At 55.7% G+C, this 21,522-nt stretch overlaps 1 protein-coding gene across 4 annotated transcripts in view; it reads left to right on the plus strand.

Moving 5' to 3' along the window:
• Window positions 1–21,522, plus strand: part of SPTAN1 (spectrin alpha, non-erythrocytic 1) — a 50,507-nt gene that overhangs the window by 25,284 nt on the left and 3,701 nt on the right. For 2 of the 4 annotated variants that reach the window (XM_077768342.1, XM_077768344.1), the window contains 25 exons: window positions 954–1,001; window positions 1,744–1,835; window positions 2,124–2,268; window positions 2,376–2,557; window positions 4,598–4,697; window positions 4,843–5,040; window positions 5,138–5,284; window positions 6,272–6,375; window positions 6,458–6,620; window positions 7,002–7,016; window positions 8,829–8,960; window positions 9,161–9,298; window positions 10,536–10,640; window positions 12,494–12,702; window positions 13,397–13,517; window positions 13,744–13,865; window positions 14,229–14,361; window positions 15,905–16,003; window positions 17,866–18,025; window positions 18,632–18,708; window positions 19,225–19,434; window positions 19,670–19,966; window positions 20,374–20,463; window positions 20,621–20,640; window positions 20,793–20,810. In XM_077768342.1, coding sequence (XP_077624468.1) covers window positions 954–1,001; window positions 1,744–1,835; window positions 2,124–2,268; window positions 2,376–2,557; window positions 4,598–4,697; window positions 4,843–5,040; window positions 5,138–5,284; window positions 6,272–6,375; window positions 6,458–6,620; window positions 7,002–7,016; window positions 8,829–8,960; window positions 9,161–9,298; window positions 10,536–10,640; window positions 12,494–12,702; window positions 13,397–13,517; window positions 13,744–13,865; window positions 14,229–14,361; window positions 15,905–16,003; window positions 17,866–18,025; window positions 18,632–18,708; window positions 19,225–19,434; window positions 19,670–19,966; window positions 20,374–20,463; window positions 20,621–20,640; window positions 20,793–20,810 — 3,125 coding nt within the window. The remainder of the gene's footprint in view (window positions 1–953; window positions 1,002–1,743; window positions 1,836–2,123; window positions 2,269–2,375; window positions 2,558–4,597; window positions 4,698–4,842; window positions 5,041–5,137; window positions 5,285–6,271; window positions 6,376–6,457; window positions 6,621–7,001; window positions 7,017–8,828; window positions 8,961–9,160; window positions 9,299–10,535; window positions 10,641–12,493; window positions 12,703–13,396; window positions 13,518–13,743; window positions 13,866–14,228; window positions 14,362–15,904; window positions 16,004–17,865; window positions 18,026–18,631; window positions 18,709–19,224; window positions 19,435–19,669; window positions 19,967–20,373; window positions 20,464–20,620; window positions 20,641–20,792; window positions 20,811–21,522) is intronic. The other 2 variants (XM_077768343.1, XM_077768345.1) reach the window with 1 other exon arrangement.

Below are 21,522 nucleotides of genomic sequence, written 5' to 3' on the forward strand. Positions count from 1 at the left end.
CTAGCCTCTTGGCAGTTTTTCTGGTAAAGGGTATTTTTTACAGAAGCAGGTTTCAGATGCCCTTATAAATACCGAGGCCACCTAAAAATTACAAAAATAACCAGAAAATCCTTCCGTTTCTGAAAAGGATTGGAGATACCGTGTTTTCTGACCCCTGTACACGCCCACACTGGTTGGAAGTGTCACTTGGGTGTGTCCCAGGAACACCCAAGGAGCCTGACGAGCCTGCCTCTCTGTCTGGTCTGGTCCGTCCTCCTCCCAGCATATTTGAAGATTACAGGCATTGTAACGGGGCGTTTCTTTCAGACTAAAGTAGGTGGGCTCGGAGGTCCCAACGGGCATCTGATTCCCTTGATGAGAAGAAAGTTAATTCAGTGTTTTGTTCTGTTTGAGTTTGGTAAGGTTGTTGCCCTTTGTTCAGAGGGGACACTGTTGAAAAGAACAGGAGCCCAGAATCCAAGAAGAGCTATGAAGTTCTTGGTATATTTATTCAGTCTCCGCTGCCAGCGTTTGTTAAATTGGGTGTTTTCCGGACTGTTCTGTAGCATGAACCGGAAGGAGACATGAATACTTAGTTTTTGAGCTCTTTTTTCTGTCCAGCCAGCTGGCGTTTGGTTTTTATTTTTGACTAATCTCTACTCCCAACGTGGGGCTCGAACTCACAGTCCTGAGTCTCAGGCTCCACTGATGAAGCCTGCCCACGCCCTGCCCCACGCCAGCCTGCTGTTTTAATGGCGGCCGGCAGCACTCTGTCTTGACTCTTCAGCAAGTGACTTTAATCACATCGTGCACTTGGGTGCTTCGTGCCTTTCCACTGGCTGCTCGGAATTTTGACAGTGTCCCTTTAAGATAATTTTTGTGGACAATTGGGACCTAATGGCGCTTCTCAAAATAGTCTCTTAATTGGTGGACACTTGATTAGTGTTGCTCTTCTGCTTCCCTCCCCTCCATAGTCTGCTCGCCTGATGGTTCACACCGTGGCCACCTTTAATTCCATCAAGGTAAGAGAGCACAGCCAGCCCCCTCGGCTCCCGCTTCCCTTCGCTGTTTTCCTTCTCCTGACTACTGCTGTTGCACTCGTCACTCCTCTGGGACCCAGTGTGTCCTGGACAAATGTCCACTCCTCACGCAGCAGGGCAGCGTGGTCGGCTTTCCCGGTCAAGAACTTGCTAGGTTTTAATGGGAAAATTGGCCTTTCCTTCAGTGGTGGTAGGGGGGCCAGGGGCTGCATAAAGGACAGTGTCCAGAAGGCGGAGATGCCTCCCTTGCTTCCTCACAGGAGACATTTGGCCCCTTTCTGGTCCCCATGGTGTTTGGTACCTTCCAGCGCCAGGCCCCGCACACTCCTGCACCGCTCGGCCTGCCGTGGCCTGGGCTGCAGCTGGCCTCGGTGCCCGGGGTTAGTGGGCTTCGTTGCTCATGAAGCAGTTGCTCCGTGGCAGGCACTGGGCCAGGAGACGCGAGGGAGGTTGAGTGGCCGCATCTCTGCAGCCTCAGCGGGGATTCCAGGCCAGGTGCTCACAGCGTTCTCGCTGTCCAACGCGGCTGACGTTGCCGAGGTCCTTCCCTTCCGGGCTGTGCCGTAGTGTCTGGACTTAGCCAGGAAGGTCAGAGGTGGGAGGCGGTCTGGGTGCCAGCCTTTCCTTGCACGCTGGGCCCCGGCGCTTAGTTGTCTGCCCCGGGGCTGAGCCTGGCTCGGGCCCGCGGAGGAGGGGCGGCCCGGCTGACCGTGTCTTCCTGCAGGAGCTGAACGAGCGGTGGCGGTCCCTGCAGCAGCTGGCCGAGGAGCGCAGCCAGCTGCTGGGCAGCGCCCACGAGGTGCAGCGGTTCCACAGGTACGGGCGGCGCGGGGCCGGGGGCGTGCTGACCTCGGCAGGCCTGAGCTCGCTGACTTGGATCTGGTTGACGTCTGGGCTCTGGCGTCTGGGACACGGGTCATGGGGTAGCGTGCTCGGCAGACAGTGAGTGAGCGAATGAGCGTGTGTTCTTCTGCTCTGTTCGAGGTTTTCGTGGCAGCCGCTGACCGGTGTACAGGTGCCACAGCTGAATCCGTTTCTTGTCTCGCCCCGTACTCAGGGCAGCCGCGCTCATAGGTCGTTAACCTCCTGTGTGTCTCCCCTCAGAGATGCCGACGAAACCAAAGAGTGGATTGAAGAGAAGAATCAGGCTCTCAACACTGACAATTACGGCCACGACCTGGCCAGCGTCCAGGCCCTGCAGCGTAAGCACGAGGGCTTTGAGCGGGATCTGGCGGCCCTTGGCGACAAGGTGAGCGGTGGCGGTGCCCTCTGACGTCCTGGCTCCAGGCGGAGCGCAGCTGCTGCCGGGCGGAGCACGGCTCCCTCACTTGCCGACCCGCCGCCCTGCTCCCACAGGTCAACTCCCTGGGGGAGACAGCGGAGCGCCTGATCCAGTCCCACCCCGAGTCGGCCGAGGACCTGCAGGAAAAGTGCACCGAGCTGGACCAGGCGTGGGGCAGCCTGGGAAAGCGCGCGGACCAGCGCAAGGCCAAGCTGGGTGACTCCCATGACCTGCAGCGCTTCCTCAGTGACTTCCGGTACGGAGCGGAGAAGCCTATGCGCCGTCTCCCCCCATTTCCCACCAGACGCTCTTCTCTTTCTTCCTTAGAGGAGTCTTTCATGTGCCAGAGACGTGCCTGAGTGTCATCCACTCGTTTCATTCAGAGAAATTTCAAGGTTGGAGAGAAACAGAAGGAAGCAGTGAACACAGGGGACACCGTCACCTGTAGTCACCAGTGAAGTGCTTAGGCCATTGGCTTAACCTCTAAACTCCTCCTTCTGTCTTGCTGACCTACCTGAAAGTCGGTTGCAGATTTGTGGCCCTTTACCTTTAAGTACTTGGTCACGTGTCTCCTGCAAACCAAGGTTTCCTACTCACCAAATACCCGAGTGTTACAGGTCCCCTACCCCCGCCCCCACCCCACGGCCTCACCCGGCCCGGCGGCGTTGTATCCAGCCCATGTCCAGTTTCTCAAGTGTGTGTTCGGTAGCCAGGGCTTACTTTTTGGTCCAGGATCCAGTTGAGAATTACTGTTGCCACGATTGTGTGGTCTCCTTAATCTAGAACAGTATTCCTCTGCGCGGTCTTTCATGACCCTGACGGTGCTGAAGAGTCCAAACCACTTGTCTGGTAGAATGTCCTGGGACCTGGGACCTCAGTCTTTTTCAAGGCTACGTAGCGCTCCCCTGTGGGTGATCTGTGACTTGGTCCTTGGGACCCATTCAGGACAGGCACTTCTTTGTGGCATGCTTTGTGCCAACCGGGGTCTTGCACGTGTGTGTGTGTGTGTGTGTGTACATGTGTGTTTTATCCAGGCATTTCCTCTGTAGGGATAGGAGTGGACCGGCAGGTCTCTAGCAGGAGGTCGCAGTTAGGTTTTTTTTTTGTTTTTTTATTTTATTTTCCCGTTTTGAGGTAAAAGTCACATAACATAACGGTTACTTTTTTAATGCTTATTTTTAAAAGAGAAGGGGAGGGGCGCCTGGGTGGCTCAAGTGGTTAAGTGTCTGACTTCGGCTCAGGTCATGATCTCACGGTTCGTGGGTTCGAGCCCCGCGTCGGGCTCTGTGCTGACAGCTCAGAGCCTGGAGCCTGTTTCAGTCTGTGACTCCCTCTCTCTCTGACCCTCCCCTGCTCATGCTGTCTCTCTCTCTCTCTCAGAAATAAATAAAACATAAAAAAAAAAATTAAAAGGTGATGGGGAGAGACCATGTGCTGATGGGGGAGGGATAGAGAGGGGGGTACAGAGGATCCAAAGAAGGTTCCAGGCTCTGAGCTGATAGCAGTAAGCCCAATGCGGGGCTGGAATCCATGAACCATGAGACCCTGACCTGAGCCCCTCAGGCACCCCCATATAGTTAGGTATTCTGAAGTGTATATAGTTCATTGGCAATTAGTGTGTTTGCTGCATTTTACGACGACGACCTTTCTGTACTTCTGAAACTTTTCGCTGCCCCAGAAGAATACCCGGAACCCCTTGAGGAATGGCTGCCCATCCCCCTCTCCTCGTCGAGTCTGCCTTCCATCTCTGTGGTTTTGCCTCTTGTGGGTGTATTTTATGGAAGGAAACATAGGACCTGTGACCTTACACGTTGATTTTTTGCGCCCTCGTGTGCGGACATCAGTGAGGAGCTGGGTTCAGCACATGCGTAGGCCCAGGAGTGCCATGGGCTCGAAAAAAAGTGACTTCATCTGAAGCCATGGGAAACGGAACCCTAGCTGTTGTCTCTTAGAGCCAGTTCCTCTGAGAAACGGAAGACTTGGGTTACAAACTTGGTTCATGGTCTTCTGAGAGATGCTTGAGTTTTTTTTTTTTTCTTTTTCAATTTTTCTTAACATCTCAGTAAGATGAACAAAAGGCTGTGAAATATTTTGCCCAGAGATGTAAATCAACTAGTTAACCTTTCAGTAGATTGAGTAGTTAGTAGATAATGAGTTAACTGTGAACAATCATGCAGTAGGTTAACTGGTTAACCCCGAATAACGTTCTGAGACCAGGATGGTGTAGTTCTTTTCCCTGGGCAGAAGCCTACTTGCCAGGTAACACAAGAGCTGCTTCTCTGGGTCTGCTTGCCAGGGACCTCATGTCTTGGATCAATGGAATACGAGGGTTGGTGTCCTCCGACGAGCTGGCCAAGGATGTCACGGGGGCTGAAGCCTTGCTGGAGCGACACCAGGTAGGGGGACCTGCCAGCCGAGCAGCAGAGAGGAGGTGGCACTGCGGGGCTCTGCCACCCGCTCCACCTTCTGCCGCGAGCCGGCGGTTGACATGACAGTGGGTGTCTAGAGTCCGTTATCTAACCCCTTCCCTCCTCTTGGCAGGAGCACCGAACGGAAATTGATGCCAGGGCTGGCACTTTCCAGGCATTTGAGCAGTTTGGGCAGCAGCTGTTGGCCCACGGGCACTATGCCAGCCCGGAGGTCAAGGAGAAGCTAGATATTCTCGACCGGGAGCGTGCGGGTCTGGAGAAGGCCTGGGCCCAGCGCAGGATGATGTTGGATCAGTGCCTTGAACTGCAGGTACGCGCGAGGGCCGTCGCTTCCTGCCGGCCGCGGGCTTTCTGGCCGGAGTCTCGCTGCCAGAGGCCCCATCTTCCCCCCGCCTCCCCTCCTGTAGCTGTTTCACCGGGACTGCGAGCAAGCGGAGAACTGGATGGCTGCCCGCGAGGCCTTCTTGAATACTGAGGACAAGGGGGACTCGCTGGACAGCGTGGAGGCTCTGATCAAGAAACACGAGGACTTTGACAAAGCAATTAACGTCCAGGTGAGCCCTTTGTGCCTTCAGGTCTGAATGTGGGTTTTTCCAGACGGACGTCTCCCTGTGTTGGCTTACTCTCCTTTCTGTGATAATGACTAGAATAAAAACTAGTCACTGACCTGCGTGAGTCAGAGTTTGGGATGCTCCCTTAAATTGAAGGACTTGATACTGAGTATTGAGCATACAAAGGAAAAACAGTGCCCTTTACACCTGCAGCAAATATCTGTACGGTCCAGGGAAAATGACACATAGAAAATGGTGTTTAAAGCTTCTGTATAGGGGCGCCAGGGTGGCTCAGTCGGTTGAGCATCCAACTTCGGCTCAGGTCATGATCTCATGGTTCGTGGGTTCGAGCCCCACATTGGGCTCTGTGCTGACAACTCAGAGCCTGGAGCCTGCTTCGGATTCTGTGTCTCCCTCTCTCTCTCTCTCTGATCCTCCCCTGCTCGTGCTCGCTCGCTCTCTCACTCTCTCTCTCTCTGAGAAATTAAAAGAAAAAAAGCTTCTGTATATAAAATCTGGTATTTCTGAGGTTTTACCGGGGACGCCACAGAGAAGAAATTTTTCTTCTTTAAGAAATTTCTTAAATTTATTTAAGAAATTAAAGCAGAGAAAAACGTGTGGGTAAGGAAAGAGTGTGTGAACAGAAACACCTCAGGAAGATGGGAACCTTTTTGATTTATAAAATCATCTTGTTGAAATCTGACGCCCTTTTCCCATGAGCTTGATTGTGTGTGTGACAGTGCCTGGTGTCATAGCTCCCGTCCCCAGTGTGACCTGGAGTCTTCTTGAGTTAAACTCCACTCTCGTAGTGGTCGAAATCAAGCTTTCTTGTAGCCTTTTACTCTCCTTCTAAAGTGTCAGTGTATTCTGATCCTGCCACCAGCTAGTTCCCAGTCACCCAAGAATAACCATTCTCTTTATAAGACCTGCGGGCCGGGCCAGGCTGGGCCGTCCCACCCACCTTGACCTCCCGCCTTTGTTTGCCGCCAGGAAGAGAAGATCGCCGCCCTCCAGTCCTTTGCTGACCAGCTCATCGCCGCCGGCCACTACGCCAAGGGTGACATCGCCAGTCGACGCAACGAGGTTTTGGACAGGTGGGTGTTGCGTGGTGCTGACCGGCCTCCCGGCCTGTCCTGTTCTGAGGGACGCTCACCTTTGGGCTCGGTTTCACTTCAGGTGGCGACGCCTAAAAGCCCAGATGATTGAGAAGAGATCAAAGCTTGGAGAATCGCAGACGCTCCAGCAGTTCAGCCGGGACGTGGATGAGATCGAGGCTTGGATCAGCGAGAAACTGCAGACGGCGAGTGATGAGTCCTACAAGGACCCCACCAACATCCAGGTGAGCAGATGCCAGTGGCCGCTCATCCCCAAGGGGGCGCCCGGGGTAGCGAGCGGGGCAGGCTGTTAGGGGTGGCGTCTGGAAGAGGAGGCTGTGCCTGAAGACCGGCTGCTTGCGTCTGGGCTGGAGCCGGGGAAGACTCCTCTGCGAAGCCGAACCAGCGGAGGAGGGTCACCGGGCGGTCAGGCTCGAGACCGGGCTTGCCTCCTCTGGCCCCGCGGGAGCCGCGTCCGCCCTGCAAAGTCTGCGCGGTCCCCTCTGTTTGCCCCGAGCGGCGGCCCTTCCCAGGGGGAGTAGGACAGCAAAACGAACTGCTGTTTAAGGGCTGAGACGCGCGCTCACCTCAGTGCACTCAACTCTTGTCTTAATCTATTTTTGTAGCTTTCCAAGCTGCTGGTAAGTTTTTAATTTTTTAAACGACTTTTAGTGAAACGCGCTCCAGTGTTTGTCCTTCTGCATAGATCCTTGTTGTGGCCACACGCAGTCAGCTCGTGTCTCCTCACCCGTGCTTCTCATTTCTAATGATCCATCACACCATCAGGCATCCCTGTGGGAAGTGGCTTTCTCTGTCCTAATGAGCCTGCCACCCTGCGCCTCCTCCCCTCTCCCCATGTGTCACTGAGGCAAGTTCTGTGCAATGTTTGATTTGGGGGCAGTAGTTAACTGCTGTCTTTCCGGGGGCACTTCTTTAAAAAAAAAAAAAATTAGATAATCAGCTTTGTGTAGACTCGCGCTCAACGGTTCGTGGAAGCCAAGGGCAGGCAGTGTAGCGCGGTGCGTTTTCTGACGCACCCAGACTGCCATCCGGTGGGGCCGGTCCCTGGAGAGGGACCGTTAAAGAACCACATAGAAGCAGATGGTCTGCTTCCAAATCTAACTGGGACCGGGGCTGAGGGGTTAAGGAAGAAGGCGGGACATCATCACTCAGGGGGTTAGGGAAGGGGATTTTCAGTCAAAATGTAGCTCAGATATCGCTTTAAACAGATGGAAACAAGGAAGAAAGAGAACAGGTGGGGTTTGAGGAGTGAAGAGAGCGAGAAACAGAAGCGGGGGCTTGGACGGGGGTCAGGTGGGATTGGACCCTTCCGGGGCTCAGCCGAGGTTCAGGCACCGGCGTGCGTGAAGGCGCCACCTCGACGTGAGTGCCACGTTGCCCCCCCGGGCAGCTCCATGCTTGACAGTTTCCTGCCCCTGAAATGAAACATTCAATGCAGAATCCTTCCCCAACCGTGCTAGTTTTTTTGTCTTTTAGTTTTTTTTTCCCCCCAAATAATACTCTTCCTGGACCCTCCCTTCTCACCCAGAATTGTGCCACAGCTGTGTCCTTGCGCTGTTCCTTGTGGTGTTTCCTAGACCTTGTTTCTTTGTGGATTTTTTTTTTTAATTTATGTATTTACTTTGAGGCGGGGGGTCGGGGGAGTGGCAGAGCGAGAGGAGAAACAGAATCCTGACACAGGGCTCCATCTCATAAGCCATGAGATCGTGACCTGAGCCGAGACCTAGAGTCAGACGCTTAACCGACTGAGCCGCCCAGGTGCCCTTCTTTGTGCGTTCTTGATCATGCCTTCCAGCCCCAGCACCAGGAGCCAGTGGCTCCCCCACCCTCTCCTTGCCTGGCAGAAGGAAGTTGCTAGCTACTGTCAAGCTTGGGTATTGACCGTATTCACAAGTTTTGATTAACGTCAGCATGAGAAGGCAGCAAAGCCAAGGCCAAGCAGCTGTAGATTCTCCTCTGTCAGTGGAGGGTCGGCCTGACAGTGTAGTGATCTCGGCCCTACAGGAGGAGTGGGCCACACGGGTGTTATCTGTTAGATGCTCTGTCCGCTAAGGAGAAAGCCGTGGAGGGAAATTGATCTCCCAGTAAATTAAAAACTGCAGTCGGCGGTTGCTGTTTCATATAGAACGTTCGAAGGGATATAATCTAGGACTTCCCTCCAGATAGCCAGTCTGGCTGGTTTAAAAACGGACTCAGTTCATCTACTCCTGAGTGGGTTCGTTTCCTCTCCTGGCGCAGACCTGCCGAACTCCCAACACTGAGCCCTGAGATACGTCGTAAGTTCGGTATCCGCCGTCACTAGAAACATTGCCACTTGCCCCCAGTTCTTTCAGTTTCCTACCACTTTCCCTTCCTCCTGACAGTCCCTCATCCCTGAAAAGACGTGACCTCGCAGGAGCTGGTTTTGAAAGGTGTTCTTTCTGGTGTTTCAGAGCAAGCACCAGAAGCACCAGGCCTTCGAGGCGGAGCTACACGCCAACGCCGACCGGATCCGCGGCGTCATCGACACGGGCAACTCCCTCATCGAGCGCGGGGCCTGTGCCGGCAGCGAGGATGCTGTCAAGGTACAGTAGCATGACGATGACTTTGAAATACAGTCCTAAGAGCATAAGCCGAGCTGTGCGTGATACAGATGGGGGACGTTGGGAGGATGGCACTCGTGAGGGCTTCTGTTCCCTCTCACCGCGTGTCACTCGGTGGGAGGAGGGGCGGCTGCTCCCTGTTGATCAGCGACCCCCATGGCTCCTTCCTTTCCCTTCTCCAGGCCCGGCTGGCGGCCTTAGCTGACCAGTGGCAGTTCCTGGTGCAGAAGTCAGCCGAAAAGAGCCAGAAACTTAAAGAAGCCAACAAGCAGCAGAACTTCAACACTGGAATCAAGGACTTTGACTTCTGGCTCTCCGAGGTAATGGCGGGTGTCCCTTCCCACCCCTGAAGGGTTTCTGGGCGTTTGGGATAACAGGCCGGCCGGTGAGCCCCAGGGCTCTCCCAGTGCCCCTTTTCATAGAAATCTTCATTATCAGAGAAGAGTTGTGTATTTTAGGGATTTATTAGCAAAGGGAATGAATGTGTCAAGAAGAGCTTCGTTTTGGCGGGAGCCAGGCTGTAGCTCCCTCCTCTCCAGAGGGGGTGCAGATAGATAGCGATGATGTGGACTGTTTGGCAGCCCTGGTGAGTCTGTGCCCAGGAGGAAACCAAAGTAGCAGTTGAGTGAGGAGGTCAGAGTGGGTAGAAAATTTGGGGAGTAGAGAAAGCGTAAAGAAATAGAAATTTTTAGAGACCACTTTTTTTTTTAATTTAAAAAAAGTTTTTTTTAATGTTTTATTTATTTTTGAGAGAGAGAGTGAGACAGCATGAGCAGGGGAGGGGCAGAGAGAGAGAGAGAGAGACACAGAATCCGAAGACTGGCTCCAGGCTCTGAGCTAGCTGTCGGCACAGAGCCCAACGTGGGACTCGAACCCACGAACCGTGAGATCATGACCTGAGCCGAAGTCGGATGCTTAACCGACTGAGCCACCCAGGCTCCCCTTTAGAGACCACTTTTAACGTCTGTCTCTCATCTACGTGGATTTCCTTGAACGTTAACGTAGCTGTATTTTTATATTTAGTTGAGCTCCTGACAGAACTTCTCATTAGTACGTGTTGGGAGTGCGGTCCTAGGTCACTGTAAAGCCTTCTGAAATGTTGGAATAACTGCCTGGGTCCATCACAGATGGGCCGTAGCTTAATCATTCCCACACTGTTCCCGGCTCTTCGGTGGGACATCTGTGCTGAACACCTTTGCATATTAATCTTTGTCCCTGCTGCCAGTTCTTCCCCCGGGGGAGGTTCCTCGAAGTGGGATTGCTGCGCACTTGGCCCCTGTGTCTCCGTGAAGGCTCCATGACCCTGCAGCTGTAGTGTTTCCAGTCCTGGGCTCTCGAGTGTGCATTTGATTGACAGGGAGGGAGAAGGACTCAGGCTGCACCGGCTGGTACAGACCGAGTCGCTGTAGCAACAGTACCCAGTGATTGACACGCCTGCAGCTGGCCAAAGGCCTGGCCAGACAGCGGCGTCCTGGGTCTTCCCGAGCACTCAGCGTGCATCCTGCAGTGCCGGGCACCGCACGGCAGCCTCTTCCCGCTTTTGTGTTTCGCCACCAGGTGGAGGCCCTTCTGGCATCTGAGGATTACGGCAAAGACCTGGCTTCTGTGAACAACTTGCTGAAGAAGCACCAGCTGCTAGAGGCGGACATCTCTGCCCACGAGGTGATCAGAGGGGGTGGCCGGCACCTTTGGGGAAGCAGTGTGATGTCTGGCAGGTCAAGCCTCGATCTCAAACGTTGTGGCCTCTGGCCCGTTTTATGCACAGCACTGTGACTGAAGGCCCCCTGGGGGAGCTTACGTGGGTTTTGTCTGTCCATATTTACTGTAATTCGTTACATTTTAAAAGTTAAATTAAAAAAAAGTCTCCAGGGATTTTTGTCATTCTCAAAATGACAAAGTCCTAGAAGTGGAGAACAGAGCAGCGGTCTCCAGGAGTTAGGCACAGGGCTGGGGTTCAGCGAACGAGGAAGGACAGAGATAGTCCTTTGTGCTCACAGAGCAAGGTCTCTCGCTTTAGTTACACGAATCTGCACGTGGGGACAGAGTGTATGGAAGTACTTGCGCCCCCAGAGACACACACGGATGCTTATGAAGTTGGTGAAATGTGACTAAGGTCCGTGCACTGCACGGGTGTCCCGCCCGGTCCTACTGGCGTCGCGGCAGCTGCCATCGTGGGGAGAGGCCGGCCACAGGGTGCACAGAGGTTGTACTGCTTTCACAGCTTCTCGTGAGCCAGTAACCATTTCAAAATGACAAGAGTAAAACTGAGAACGAGTTTATTTACCTAAAGTAACAACACGCTCATGAAAAATTAACACGAGTAACATTCTCTCTGGATGGTCATTCTGTATTTCCAAAACCAAAAAAGGAGCAAAGAGGGGCAGCGGCCTTAATTTTGCACGTTTCTTGAGTATCTGGCGTAATGGAATACAGCTGGATTCTCGTAGCTGCTTCTGAATTCTGTTTGTGGGAGTGCTGGATACGGTGCAAACCTGGCCTTCCCCCCGGGAGTTAGGGAAGGGAGCAGTATTTTAATTCAGGTGATGACAGATAGGCTGACCCCAAACTCCGTATGTGGTAGTTGCATAAAGCTTAGTTGCAAAGTAGACTCTGAAACTCTATTGATCAGTGTTTCATACCATTTAATGTTAAAATCCATGGGTCCATCTTGGACTTTGCAAGTTGTTGTTGTTGTTGTTGTTTTTTAACCCATGTGTGATGTTACAAAATCATTTGGAAAACGTTCTGAGTTAATGTAAGACTTCTAAACGTTGGCACATCTTGTTACATGATCTCACATGTGCATTCTGACATCAAAGCCAGTCTCAACGGGAAAATCTTCACAGGTTGAGCCACTGTCAAGCGGTACAAGGTGAACGTACATCTGCTGGAATTTTCGTTTTCATGTGAAAGTTCAGATTTTCTTTGTCGCAGCAAACTCGGTCTTCCTAAAAGTGACAGTGTTCGCTTTATTTGTTCTCAACACGTATTTGTCAGATATCGATGTCTGGATGATTGTGATTTGCTGGTCATTGTTCTTTCGCGTGAAAATGATGGCCCATGAGACAGCGGCTAGTTGGGCTCATGGCACGTGCTCCTTCGCAGGACGGTCCTCGAGCCAGAGTACGTGGTGGAAGTGTTTTGTCACACAGGATGTTAAAAGTGGCCTGTACTCTAAGATGGATATTTAATAGCACTAACAGCTTCTGCTTTTACAAGGATGCCCCTTAGGGAAAGAGCGTGCCCAGGAAGGACGGGATTCCTGCTGGCTTGGTGTTGAGCCGAGGCATCGGCACCCCACCCACCCCCCGCTGTGGTATCGTGGTGCAAACCCTCCCCATGGCGACAGGGGCGCATGATGTCTATGTGTGGTTAAGAAAGTAGTTTTGAAGCCTTAGAACCCCAGGGCCCCATGTGCTGCACTTTGGGGGTCGTCTGCACCACATGGCCTGTTGGTGAGGAGGATCACGGGAGTCTCAGGCTTCTCACCCCTCCTGCCGTGTGCCCTGCCCCAGGATCGCCTGAAGGACCTGAACAGCCAGGCAGACAGCCTGATGACCAGCAGCGCCTTCGACACCTCCCAGGTGAAGGAAAAGAGGGACACCATCAACGGTCGTTTCCAGAAGATCAAGAACATGGCAGCCTCCCGGCGAGCAAAGCTGAACGAATCCCATCGCCTGCACCAGTTCTTCCGGGACATGGATGATGAGGAGTCCTGGATCAAGTACGTGTCCTTGGGGCTTCCTTCTGGGCCCTCCGGGACGCCCGCTGAGCCGCAGGTGGCGGGCTCTGGGAGCCACGGGCGGAGCAGGCGTCCGGAGCTCCTGGCCGTAAGGTCTTGCCCTCTCCAGAGAAGTGTGGCAGAACGTGCTGGGTCCCTCCTGGTGCGCCGGTGTGCTGTGACAGGGTCACCGATGGCCTCTGGGTGGGGGCAGCATCTCACGGCTGCGCCAGGATCCCTGGGGAGCTTGACCGCTGCCCCTCCGGAGACAACAGCCTAATCTCCCGGCAGGACCAGTCCACGGAGGCAGGAGGTTGTCTGTCACTCCTCCCCCGTCACAGAGTTGCTGTGGCTCTATGTAAACACACCACTATTTATGGACAAAATCCTGTTTCCTATTCCTCACTTCCTTAAAAAATTGTATCTGTATGTTTGTATATTTCTATGTGTGATGTGTACACACTTGGTCAAGTAGGGTTGATAGGGTGACAGCCCGCTAGGCTCCCCCAGATACATACGTGGGCGTGTGTCGTTTGGGAAGTAGAGGCTTTCGTCTCCCGCACCCTGGCAAGGATTTTTGTGGAGAGATTGGTAGGCGTAGGCAGAGGACATCGTGGCGCCTGTAGGCTTCACAGCTCGTGAGGCACCCGTCCGGCTGAAGACACGCGGGTGCGGAGTGCCTGTCGGTGTCGTCCAGGGAGAAGAAGCTGCTGGTGAGCTCCGAGGACTACGGCCGAGACCTCACGGGCGTGCAGAACCTGCGGAAGAAGCACAAGCGGCTGGAGGCGGAGCTGGCGGCACACGAGCCCGCGATTCAGGTGAGCGGCTGCTTCCGGCCAGGACACTGGGGGGGGCAGGGATGGATGGGCCCCAGAGACGCACAGAGAGATCTTTTGTTCTTGTCCGTTTCCCTGAGGCCTACAGTGCTTATGAGCCCTCATTCCAAACCCGGAAGGAAAAAGTTGGGATGTGATGCTGAGGTCTCTTCCTGGATGCACCTAGAAGCAGGTGATAGCTGTTGGTGTGACCCTTCTTGCCTGTCAGGGTGTCCTGGACACTGGGAAGAAGCTGTCCGATGACAACACCATTGGGAAGGAGGAGATTCAGCAGCGTCTGGCCCAGTTCGTGGAGCACTGGAAGGAGCTGAAGCAGCTGGCGGCAGCCAGGTCAGCGGCCAGAGGAAGGCGCGCGTGTCCCGCATCTGGGTGCAGCGTGCGAGGCCGGGCTCGGAGCTTCCGGGCCCTCCTGCCACCACCTGGACCCTTTTCTTGGCTATGCAAGTACCACGGCTGGCTTGCTCAGAGCCACTTCTGACAGCCCGTGCTCAGCTGGTCCCGTGATGTGGGTCTGAACCCAGCATTTGGTTCCCAAATTTCACATTTGAACGACGCTATCTCTGCTGCATATTACACAGAGGGCTTGACGGAACCATTTACGTCCCCCCGTGAATATTTGTGAGCAGAGATTAGCTGTCGGAGTTAAAGTGAGACCGTATCAATGGCTGATTGTTTTCTATCTCCTGTAATTAGGGGCCAGCGGCTGGAAGAGTCCTTGGAGTATCAGCAGTTTGTAGCCAATGTGGAGGAGGAAGAAGCCTGGATCAATGAGAAAATGACGCTGGTAGCCAGTGAGGACTATGGAGACACGCTCGCTGCCATCCAGGTCAGAGAGGCTGGCGCGGCCGCCTGCCGGTTGGGTCAGTGGCTGCGTTCACGCCGGGAGGGCTCTCGGCCAGCAGCCGCCATGGTCTCCAGTTGGTTTCAGTCCTCCAGACTACATGCCAGAGACCCTCTCACTCTGGACAGATTCGCCCTTGGCAGCCCAAGCCCCATGGTCGGTCAGGCGGCCCCGTTTCCACGGGTGACCCAGGGGCCCCTGGGGCCCTCAGCTTGGGACGTGCAGCAGCAGGAAGCTGTGGGCCTGTAGTTCTGGAGGCTGGAAGGCTGACATCAGGGTACAGACAGGACCTCGTTCTCTTGAGGCTTTTGGGGGAGGCTCATCCCTGTCTTTTCTAGCTTCTCCCTGGCGTTCTGTGGCTCGTGGCAGTCTCTGTTTTACGTGGCCCTGCCTTCTGCGTCTCTTCCTGTACCCTTCTCTCTGGCTCTGTGTCCAAATTTCCCTCCTCAAAGGACACAAATCCTGCCGGATTAGGTCCCACCCCAGTGACCTCAGGTGACCTTGGTTATACCTGCGTCTGCAGAGACCTCAGTTCCACATTCATAGGTGCTGCGCAGCAGTTAGGATGTCCTTGTTTTCAGGGGACACGCTTCATCCCGCGCCCTGAGCACACAGGCAGCTGAGGCCCCGTCACAGCCTTACAGGCAGCAGCATCTTGTTCCCCGTGGTAGCATCGCTTTCAAGTGGCACCCCTCGCAGCGCCAAGATGGGGGCTGTGGGCCAAGGAGCCCCTGGTGGCTGGCACATCTTCATTTCCCTCCTCACCTCCCTCCAGCTTCCTTGCTCAGCTGCCATAGACAGCATTCAAAGTGGCAGGGGTGGAAGCTTCAAGGCTTAGCCTCAGGCGTCACACGACACCATCCACGCTCTGCGTGGTCACAAGCAGGCCTGGGCCACGGGCTGGATGAACAGCCTCCCCTCTTGCTGGGAGGAGCCACACATGGTCGAAAGTTCCCGTATCTGGGCCACTAGCTATGGAGACAGAGTTTGCCTTTCCAAGAGTCTGGGTAGCCCCTGAGCCACGTTCTGCTCGCTTGCTCCCACGTTGGCGGGAGGGGTTTCCCGTCTTCTGCACGGTCCTGGCCGCGACGAGCCTGCGCAGAGGCCCCGTTTCCGCTCCTTCACTTGTACTCAGAGGGGAGACTTAGAAGGTCGGTCGATTAGGACATGAACTCTAGGGAAACTGTTTGGTTGGGTGTGTCTTAAGCTTGCGTGGTGTCGCGTGTTTTCTGTGTGGCCTTGTGAGGGGGAGAGGGACACTGTAGCGGTGGATTAACAGGAGTTGCCCCTTCAGAAAGGCCTTCCCTGACGTCCGTTCTCTAGCCCAGCCTGCTGCTGGGTACTTGCTGCGTCCTGCTTTTTACCACCTTTATGATGACCTGCTAGCCTCGGTCCCTGTGGTCTCAGCCTCGAGCTAGACTGGGACGCGTGTGAGGTCAGGCGACTTACAGCTCCGTGCCCCGTCCCCGCTGTCCGGCACTGGCACATGCCAGGCTCTCAGCAGCTGGCCTTTGTGCTTCCACCACAGGGTTTACTGAAGAAACATGAAGCTTTCGAGACAGATTTCACTGTGCACAAGGACCGTGTGAATGACGTCTGCAGTAACGGACAAGACCTCATTAAGAAGGTGAGCCTGGGCTTACCTCCCACACCAGGAACGCGGGCCCACACAAAGTCCGTCTGCCTGTCTGTCTGCCCCCAAGAACGGTTTGCATGGAGACTGGTAGCAGTTCCATTCCCGTATTTTATAAAGAGAGAGGTTATACGATTGGCCGGATGTTTTCCCCCTTCCTGACCCAGTTGGTACAGTTACGCTACAGCACTTCCATTTCCTGCCTTAATTAAGCAGAGAAGCATCCCCGCTGCTCCCTCTCCTCGTCACTCGGGGGGTACAAGCTGTTTACAGAAGTAGTAGAAAACATGAGGAAAATAAAGCCACCAGAAGATTCGATCACTGGCAAGGTCTTCACGCCTCACCTTCCTGACTCCCCCACACACAGAGCCCTCCAGATAGGGTAGGTCCAGTTCCGTCGATTTGCATCGCTCTGTGAAGCCCGGCTGCTGTCCAGGATGTTTTAGAAACAAATGTGTTAAAATCATGAGGTTTATTTCCGTCCAGCAGCCCCTGAGGGAGGGCAGACGGGAGGGTCTTGGGCTTTCTCGCTGACAGTGAAGTCGGGTCACTCCACGTTGGCGCTCCAGACTAAGCGTGGTGCCGCCGTTGGTCACGACGGAGTCATGCGGTCGCGTAGGTGCGGTGACAGATGTTCAGTACCACCAGACAAGCACCTTCTAACAACTGTAACTTCCTGTTGCTAACGTAACAAGTAGATAAGATTTCTCGTCACAGGATTTGCTCCTACAAGCCTGGCCTTAAGATAGAGCCCTGGTCCGTAGGAGGTAGTGAACGTTCAAGTCCATGTCGCTGCAGCGCTTTTCTCCCTTGTGCTGTGGCCAACAGACAGGAAGCCAGTTTCAGATACGTACCATGTACGGATAGAGATGCGGCCTGTGGACGATCGCTGTGCGCACACATTCCTGCAGCGTGTCCGCTGTTCCCGCGGCCTGGGCGGTGACTGGGTTGCAAATATTCTGCAGCCTTCCAGCAAAGAGTCCGGTGCTTTGCTGTCAGCAACAATCTTTGTTTCCTCCCCGAGTTTCTCTCTACACTTTATGCTGACTTGTGTATGGTTTCAAATAGTTTACCCAAGACTGAATCTGAGTGGGGCTCAGGAATTGCCAGTGTCCGCTTTTTCTGAACCATTGGTTTTTTAATTTGTTTTTTTGTTTTTTAATATTTGTTTATTGTCAAGAGAGAGACTGAGTACAGGCAGAAGAGGGGCAGAGAGAGGGAGACACAGAATCCCAAGCAGCCTCCAGGCTCTGAGCTGTCCACAGAGTCCAGTGCGGGGCACAAACTCATGAACTGCGAGATCATGACCTGAGTCCAAGTTGAACGCTTAACCGACTGAGCCCCCCAGATGCCCCTCTGAACCGTTGTTTTTGTCGCATATGTATAGTCACCATTATTTGGACTCATAGTAGTTCATAACCGTGTGGGCCTTTTCTGGTTTTGTTGTGGAGAATGCTGACGAGGGGCCCTGGGGGCTTGGTCGGTGGAGTGTTCACTCCTTGGTCTCAGTTTAGGTCTTGATCCCTCAGTTTAGGGTCGTGAGTTCAGACTTGGCACTGGGTGGGTAGGAAGCTGTACGAAAAAAAAAAAAACCCACACTAACGAACACATCATTAAGACATTCCAGCATGTTCCCTCCTCAGTGTTTCTTAAGAACTCATTCCTGTGAGTGGAACTGCCAGCATTCACCCTCTCAAGGCTTGTACTCCGTGTTGCCCGTAGAGAAGCCTTCCCACTCTCCCCGCAGCAGGAGGGCAGCGGGGCACACGGCCGCCCAGCGGGCAAGGAGGGCACGGGCCGGGGAGCTGCAGCCGGAGGTGAGGCTGACCGGAGTGCGCCTTCTCTTCGTGGCCTAGAACAATCACCATGAGGAGAACATCTCTTCAAAGATGAAGGGCTTGAATGGGAAGGTGTCCGACTTGGAGAAGGCTGCTGCCCAGAGGAAGGCAAAGCTTGATGAGAACTCGGCCTTCCTTCAGTTCAACTGGAAGGCCGACGTGGTGGAGTCGTGGATCGGTGAGTGAGCTGAGCGCCGGCCCGGCCGCAGGTGTCCTTTCCTCCTCGGCCAGGAAGAGCGGTGCAGGCCCAGAGCGCCTCTGCTGCCTAAGCAGTTGGTTTTCTTCTGCAGAGAAGAAACGGACCTACTGCAGGTGTATCTGAGATCCCCCCACCAGGACACAGCCGCGTCCTGAGGCCGAGAGCGGGCGCCTCCGCGGTGCTCGGCACCGGGCCCACACAAGGGTTAATAAAACAAAAACCCTTAACCTGGGAAGGAGCTGTAGGCATCGCAGCGCAGCCAAAACGGCACGGTAGCGGGCGCGCAACTGCACTGTCCCCCAGCCTCCCCGGGCCCGGGGGGCAGTCCGCTCCTGGGCCTGGGGGGACCAGACTCTGACTTCAGGACCCTTGGGCCCATGGTGGTTGCTGTCACTTAAGCGACAGTTGAGCCACAATCCAGGATGAGCCGGAAGGACCTCGTCCTGGCCTGGCAGCAGGGAGGAGGGAGCCGGCTGGCACGGGGCCGGGATTGAGGCATCCACAGGGTGATCGCATGCCTCAGTCTTCTCAGCTCGCCTCACTGTAGCAAGAAGGCTGGCCTAGAACCCAGACTTGGTTTCCCAGGTGAGAAGGAGAACAGCCTGAAGACGGACGATTACGGCCGCGACCTGTCTTCCGTGCAGACTCTCCTTACCAAGCAGGTGAGTCGTGGCCCCTCGGTTGCCTGACTGAAGCGTGTGCAGGTAGCGCCTCCTCACAGACTGGCTCGCAGAGACCGCCCCAGGGCCTCAGCAGTGCGCAGGGTGCGGCTCTGGGCCTCAGGGGGCTTCCAGACCAGGCATCGTGCTCCAGCCCCACCGCAGGGCGGGCTCTGGACCTGACGCCCCAGAGGCGTCTGACTGAGGTTCCAGAAAGCCAGGGTTGATGGGGAAAGTCTTTCCAGAGGGGAGCATCTCAGCGAGGTCCCCAAGGGTAAACTGCAGGCACTCGTTCCGGGGAGAGAGAGAGCATGGCACAACAGGGGAGCCCCCCGCCTCAATCCGCCCCCCCTGGGGCGGGAAGCTGTCAGGAGAAGGTGGGGACTCTGGGCTGACCGTCCGGCTTGAGCAGCTGGCCAGACAGACTCTGGTGCCCTCGAGCTGAGGCCCCCGGAAAGGGCGGGGTCCAGCGTCCCTGCCAGACCTGCGGGTTGGCTTACCGTGAGCTCCTCGTTCCAGGAAACCTTTGACGCCGGCCTGCAGGCCTTCCAGCAGGAGGGCATCGCCAACATCACCGCCCTCAAGGATCAGCTGCTGGCCGCCCAGCACATTCAGTCCAAGGCCATCGAGGCCCGGCATGCCTCCCTCATGAAGAGGTGGAGCCAGCTTCTGGCCAACTCGGCCACCCGGAAGAAGAAGCTCCTAGAGGCCCAGAGTCACTTCCGCAAGGTAAGCGGCGGGTTCCCGGGGCAAACCCACCGTGGCACAGACCTGCTGCCTCAGTGGGGGGGGGGCAGCTCGCCCCCTGCTGCCTTTGCCTCTTGGGCTGCCGCCCGTTCACGTGCCAGGAGGGAAGAAAGTCGGAGGCCTTTTGTGGAGTGGGGGCACCGGCTCCAGGACCCCCCAGAAGCACCCCTGTCTTTCCCGGCCTGCGGCCCTGCTGACCCGGCTGCTTCGCTTTCAGGTGGAGGACCTCTTCCTGACCTTCGCCAAGAAGGCGTCTGCCTTCAACAGCTGGTTCGAAAACGCCGAGGAGGATCTGACCGACCCGGTGCGCTGCAACTCCCTGGAGGAGATCAGGGCCTTGCGCGAGGCCCACGACGCCTTCCGCTCGTCCCTCAGCTCCGCGCAGGCCGACTTCAGCCAGCTGGCCGAGCTGGACCGCCAGATCAAGAGCTTCCGCGTGGCCTCCAACCCCTACACCTGGTTCACCATGGAGGCCCTGGAGGAGACGTGGAGGAACCTGCAGAAGATCATCAAGGTGCTGCCACCACCCTCCAGGGCTGTCACCGAAGCGCAAGGGGCTGGGGGGAGGGGTTTCACTTCCGGAAGTCTCCTCGGCTGCCAGCCAGCAGCCCACACGAAACCATCTGTCAGTCCCTTCCCTCACCTCTTGCTGGAGGTCGTCGGGGGGCCGGTGAGGAAGAGCCAGGGACCCAAGTGTTCTGAGCTCCCTGCCAGCTCCCCTCTTCGGGTCGAGGTCCTCACACCGCACTCCCTGCCTCCCTGAGCGACGGTCTCTGGTCCTGTTAGGCTTCAGAAAACTGAAATTCCGAGGCCGCTGGTCCCTCCCGAGAGCAGACCATCCCCACCTCCCCCACCCCTCCCCAGAGCCAGTCCCAGAAAGGCCGGCACCCCTGACACGGCATCCCCTCCATTTGGGCCCAGGAGCGGGAGCTGGAGCTGCAGAAGGAGCAGCGCCGGCAGGAGGAGAACGACAAGCTGCGGCAGGAGTTCGCCCAGCACGCCAACGCCTNGGTGGAGGGGCGCTCGGGCAATAAGGAAGGAAGGGTTAGGGGCGCGTCCTGGTCTGGCTCCAGCTGGAGGGGTGCGCAGAGTTCCTAAGGGTCAAGTCGCTGGTGGTCCTGGGTTGGGTGGGACCGTGCACGGCGGGCGGGCCGTCCTAAGCCCTAAGCAGCGCAGCAGGGACACCCGGTACAAGGTCGCATGCAGTGTAGGTATTGACGTTCTTGCTTTTGTTTTTCTTTTCTTTCCTGTCTCTCTCTCTGTCCCCGCCCCCCCACCTCCCGACTGCTGATGTCTGGATGCCATCTTGTCTTGCGGCTGCTTGGATCCCGTCTGCACAGAACGTATCTCCTCGATGGGTTAATATTGTCTTCTTATTTCTCCGGGCTCGTGGTGTGGTGGTCTCGTGTGCTTGTCCCCTGCCCTCTGTCCCCCCCGTGGCCTGGCTTGCAGAGGATCCCAGGATGGGCCTTCCTGCCCCAGGCGGCCTGCACTTCCCACTTCCCCTGTCCTGCCCTCGCCCCACCTCTGTCCCCGTCCGCCTACAGGGATTGCGTGCCTTGCCCCACAGCCCAGTGTCCCTGACAGCCTGCGGTCTGGGGAGGGGAGCCACTCCCACCTTCCTGTTGAGATTCCAGGGGTCCTCTCGGAGGGAATGTGACCAAGCCAGAGGGCCAGAGCTGGAGTCCAGAGCCTCTGAGAATCCCTGTGCCTGTTCAGCCAATGGGATTTTACTGGACTTCTCTTCTGCCTCTTTTCCCCTTGTGTCCAGTGGGACCAGATTTAGCTCCTAGGAGGTCACGGTCATGAAGTAGGAGCTTCAGCTGGTACAGTGAGTTCCCAGCTGCGCACGGACCCCTCCCCCCGTGCCCCATACCCCAGCTTTCCCAGGGGAAGGGGCACAGCATCGGTTGCCCTCATAGAAGGCAGAAGTGCCTGGGGTTTCCAGAGGGGGAGAGACAGGGCTTGGGAGGAGCCCTGGGAGGGGCCTCTCCTCGAGGCTGGGGCCTCTGCCTGGGTCCAGCACCTGGGCGTTCTCGAATCCCCAGGCCCCTCTAAAGCCGGGGTTGA

This window comes from Crocuta crocuta, unplaced genomic scaffold (genome assembly GCF_008692635.1).
Source record: "Crocuta crocuta isolate KB4526 unplaced genomic scaffold, BGI_CrCroc_1.0 scaffold35, whole genome shotgun sequence".
Classification (NCBI taxonomy): domain Eukaryota; kingdom Metazoa; phylum Chordata; class Mammalia; order Carnivora; family Hyaenidae; genus Crocuta; species Crocuta crocuta.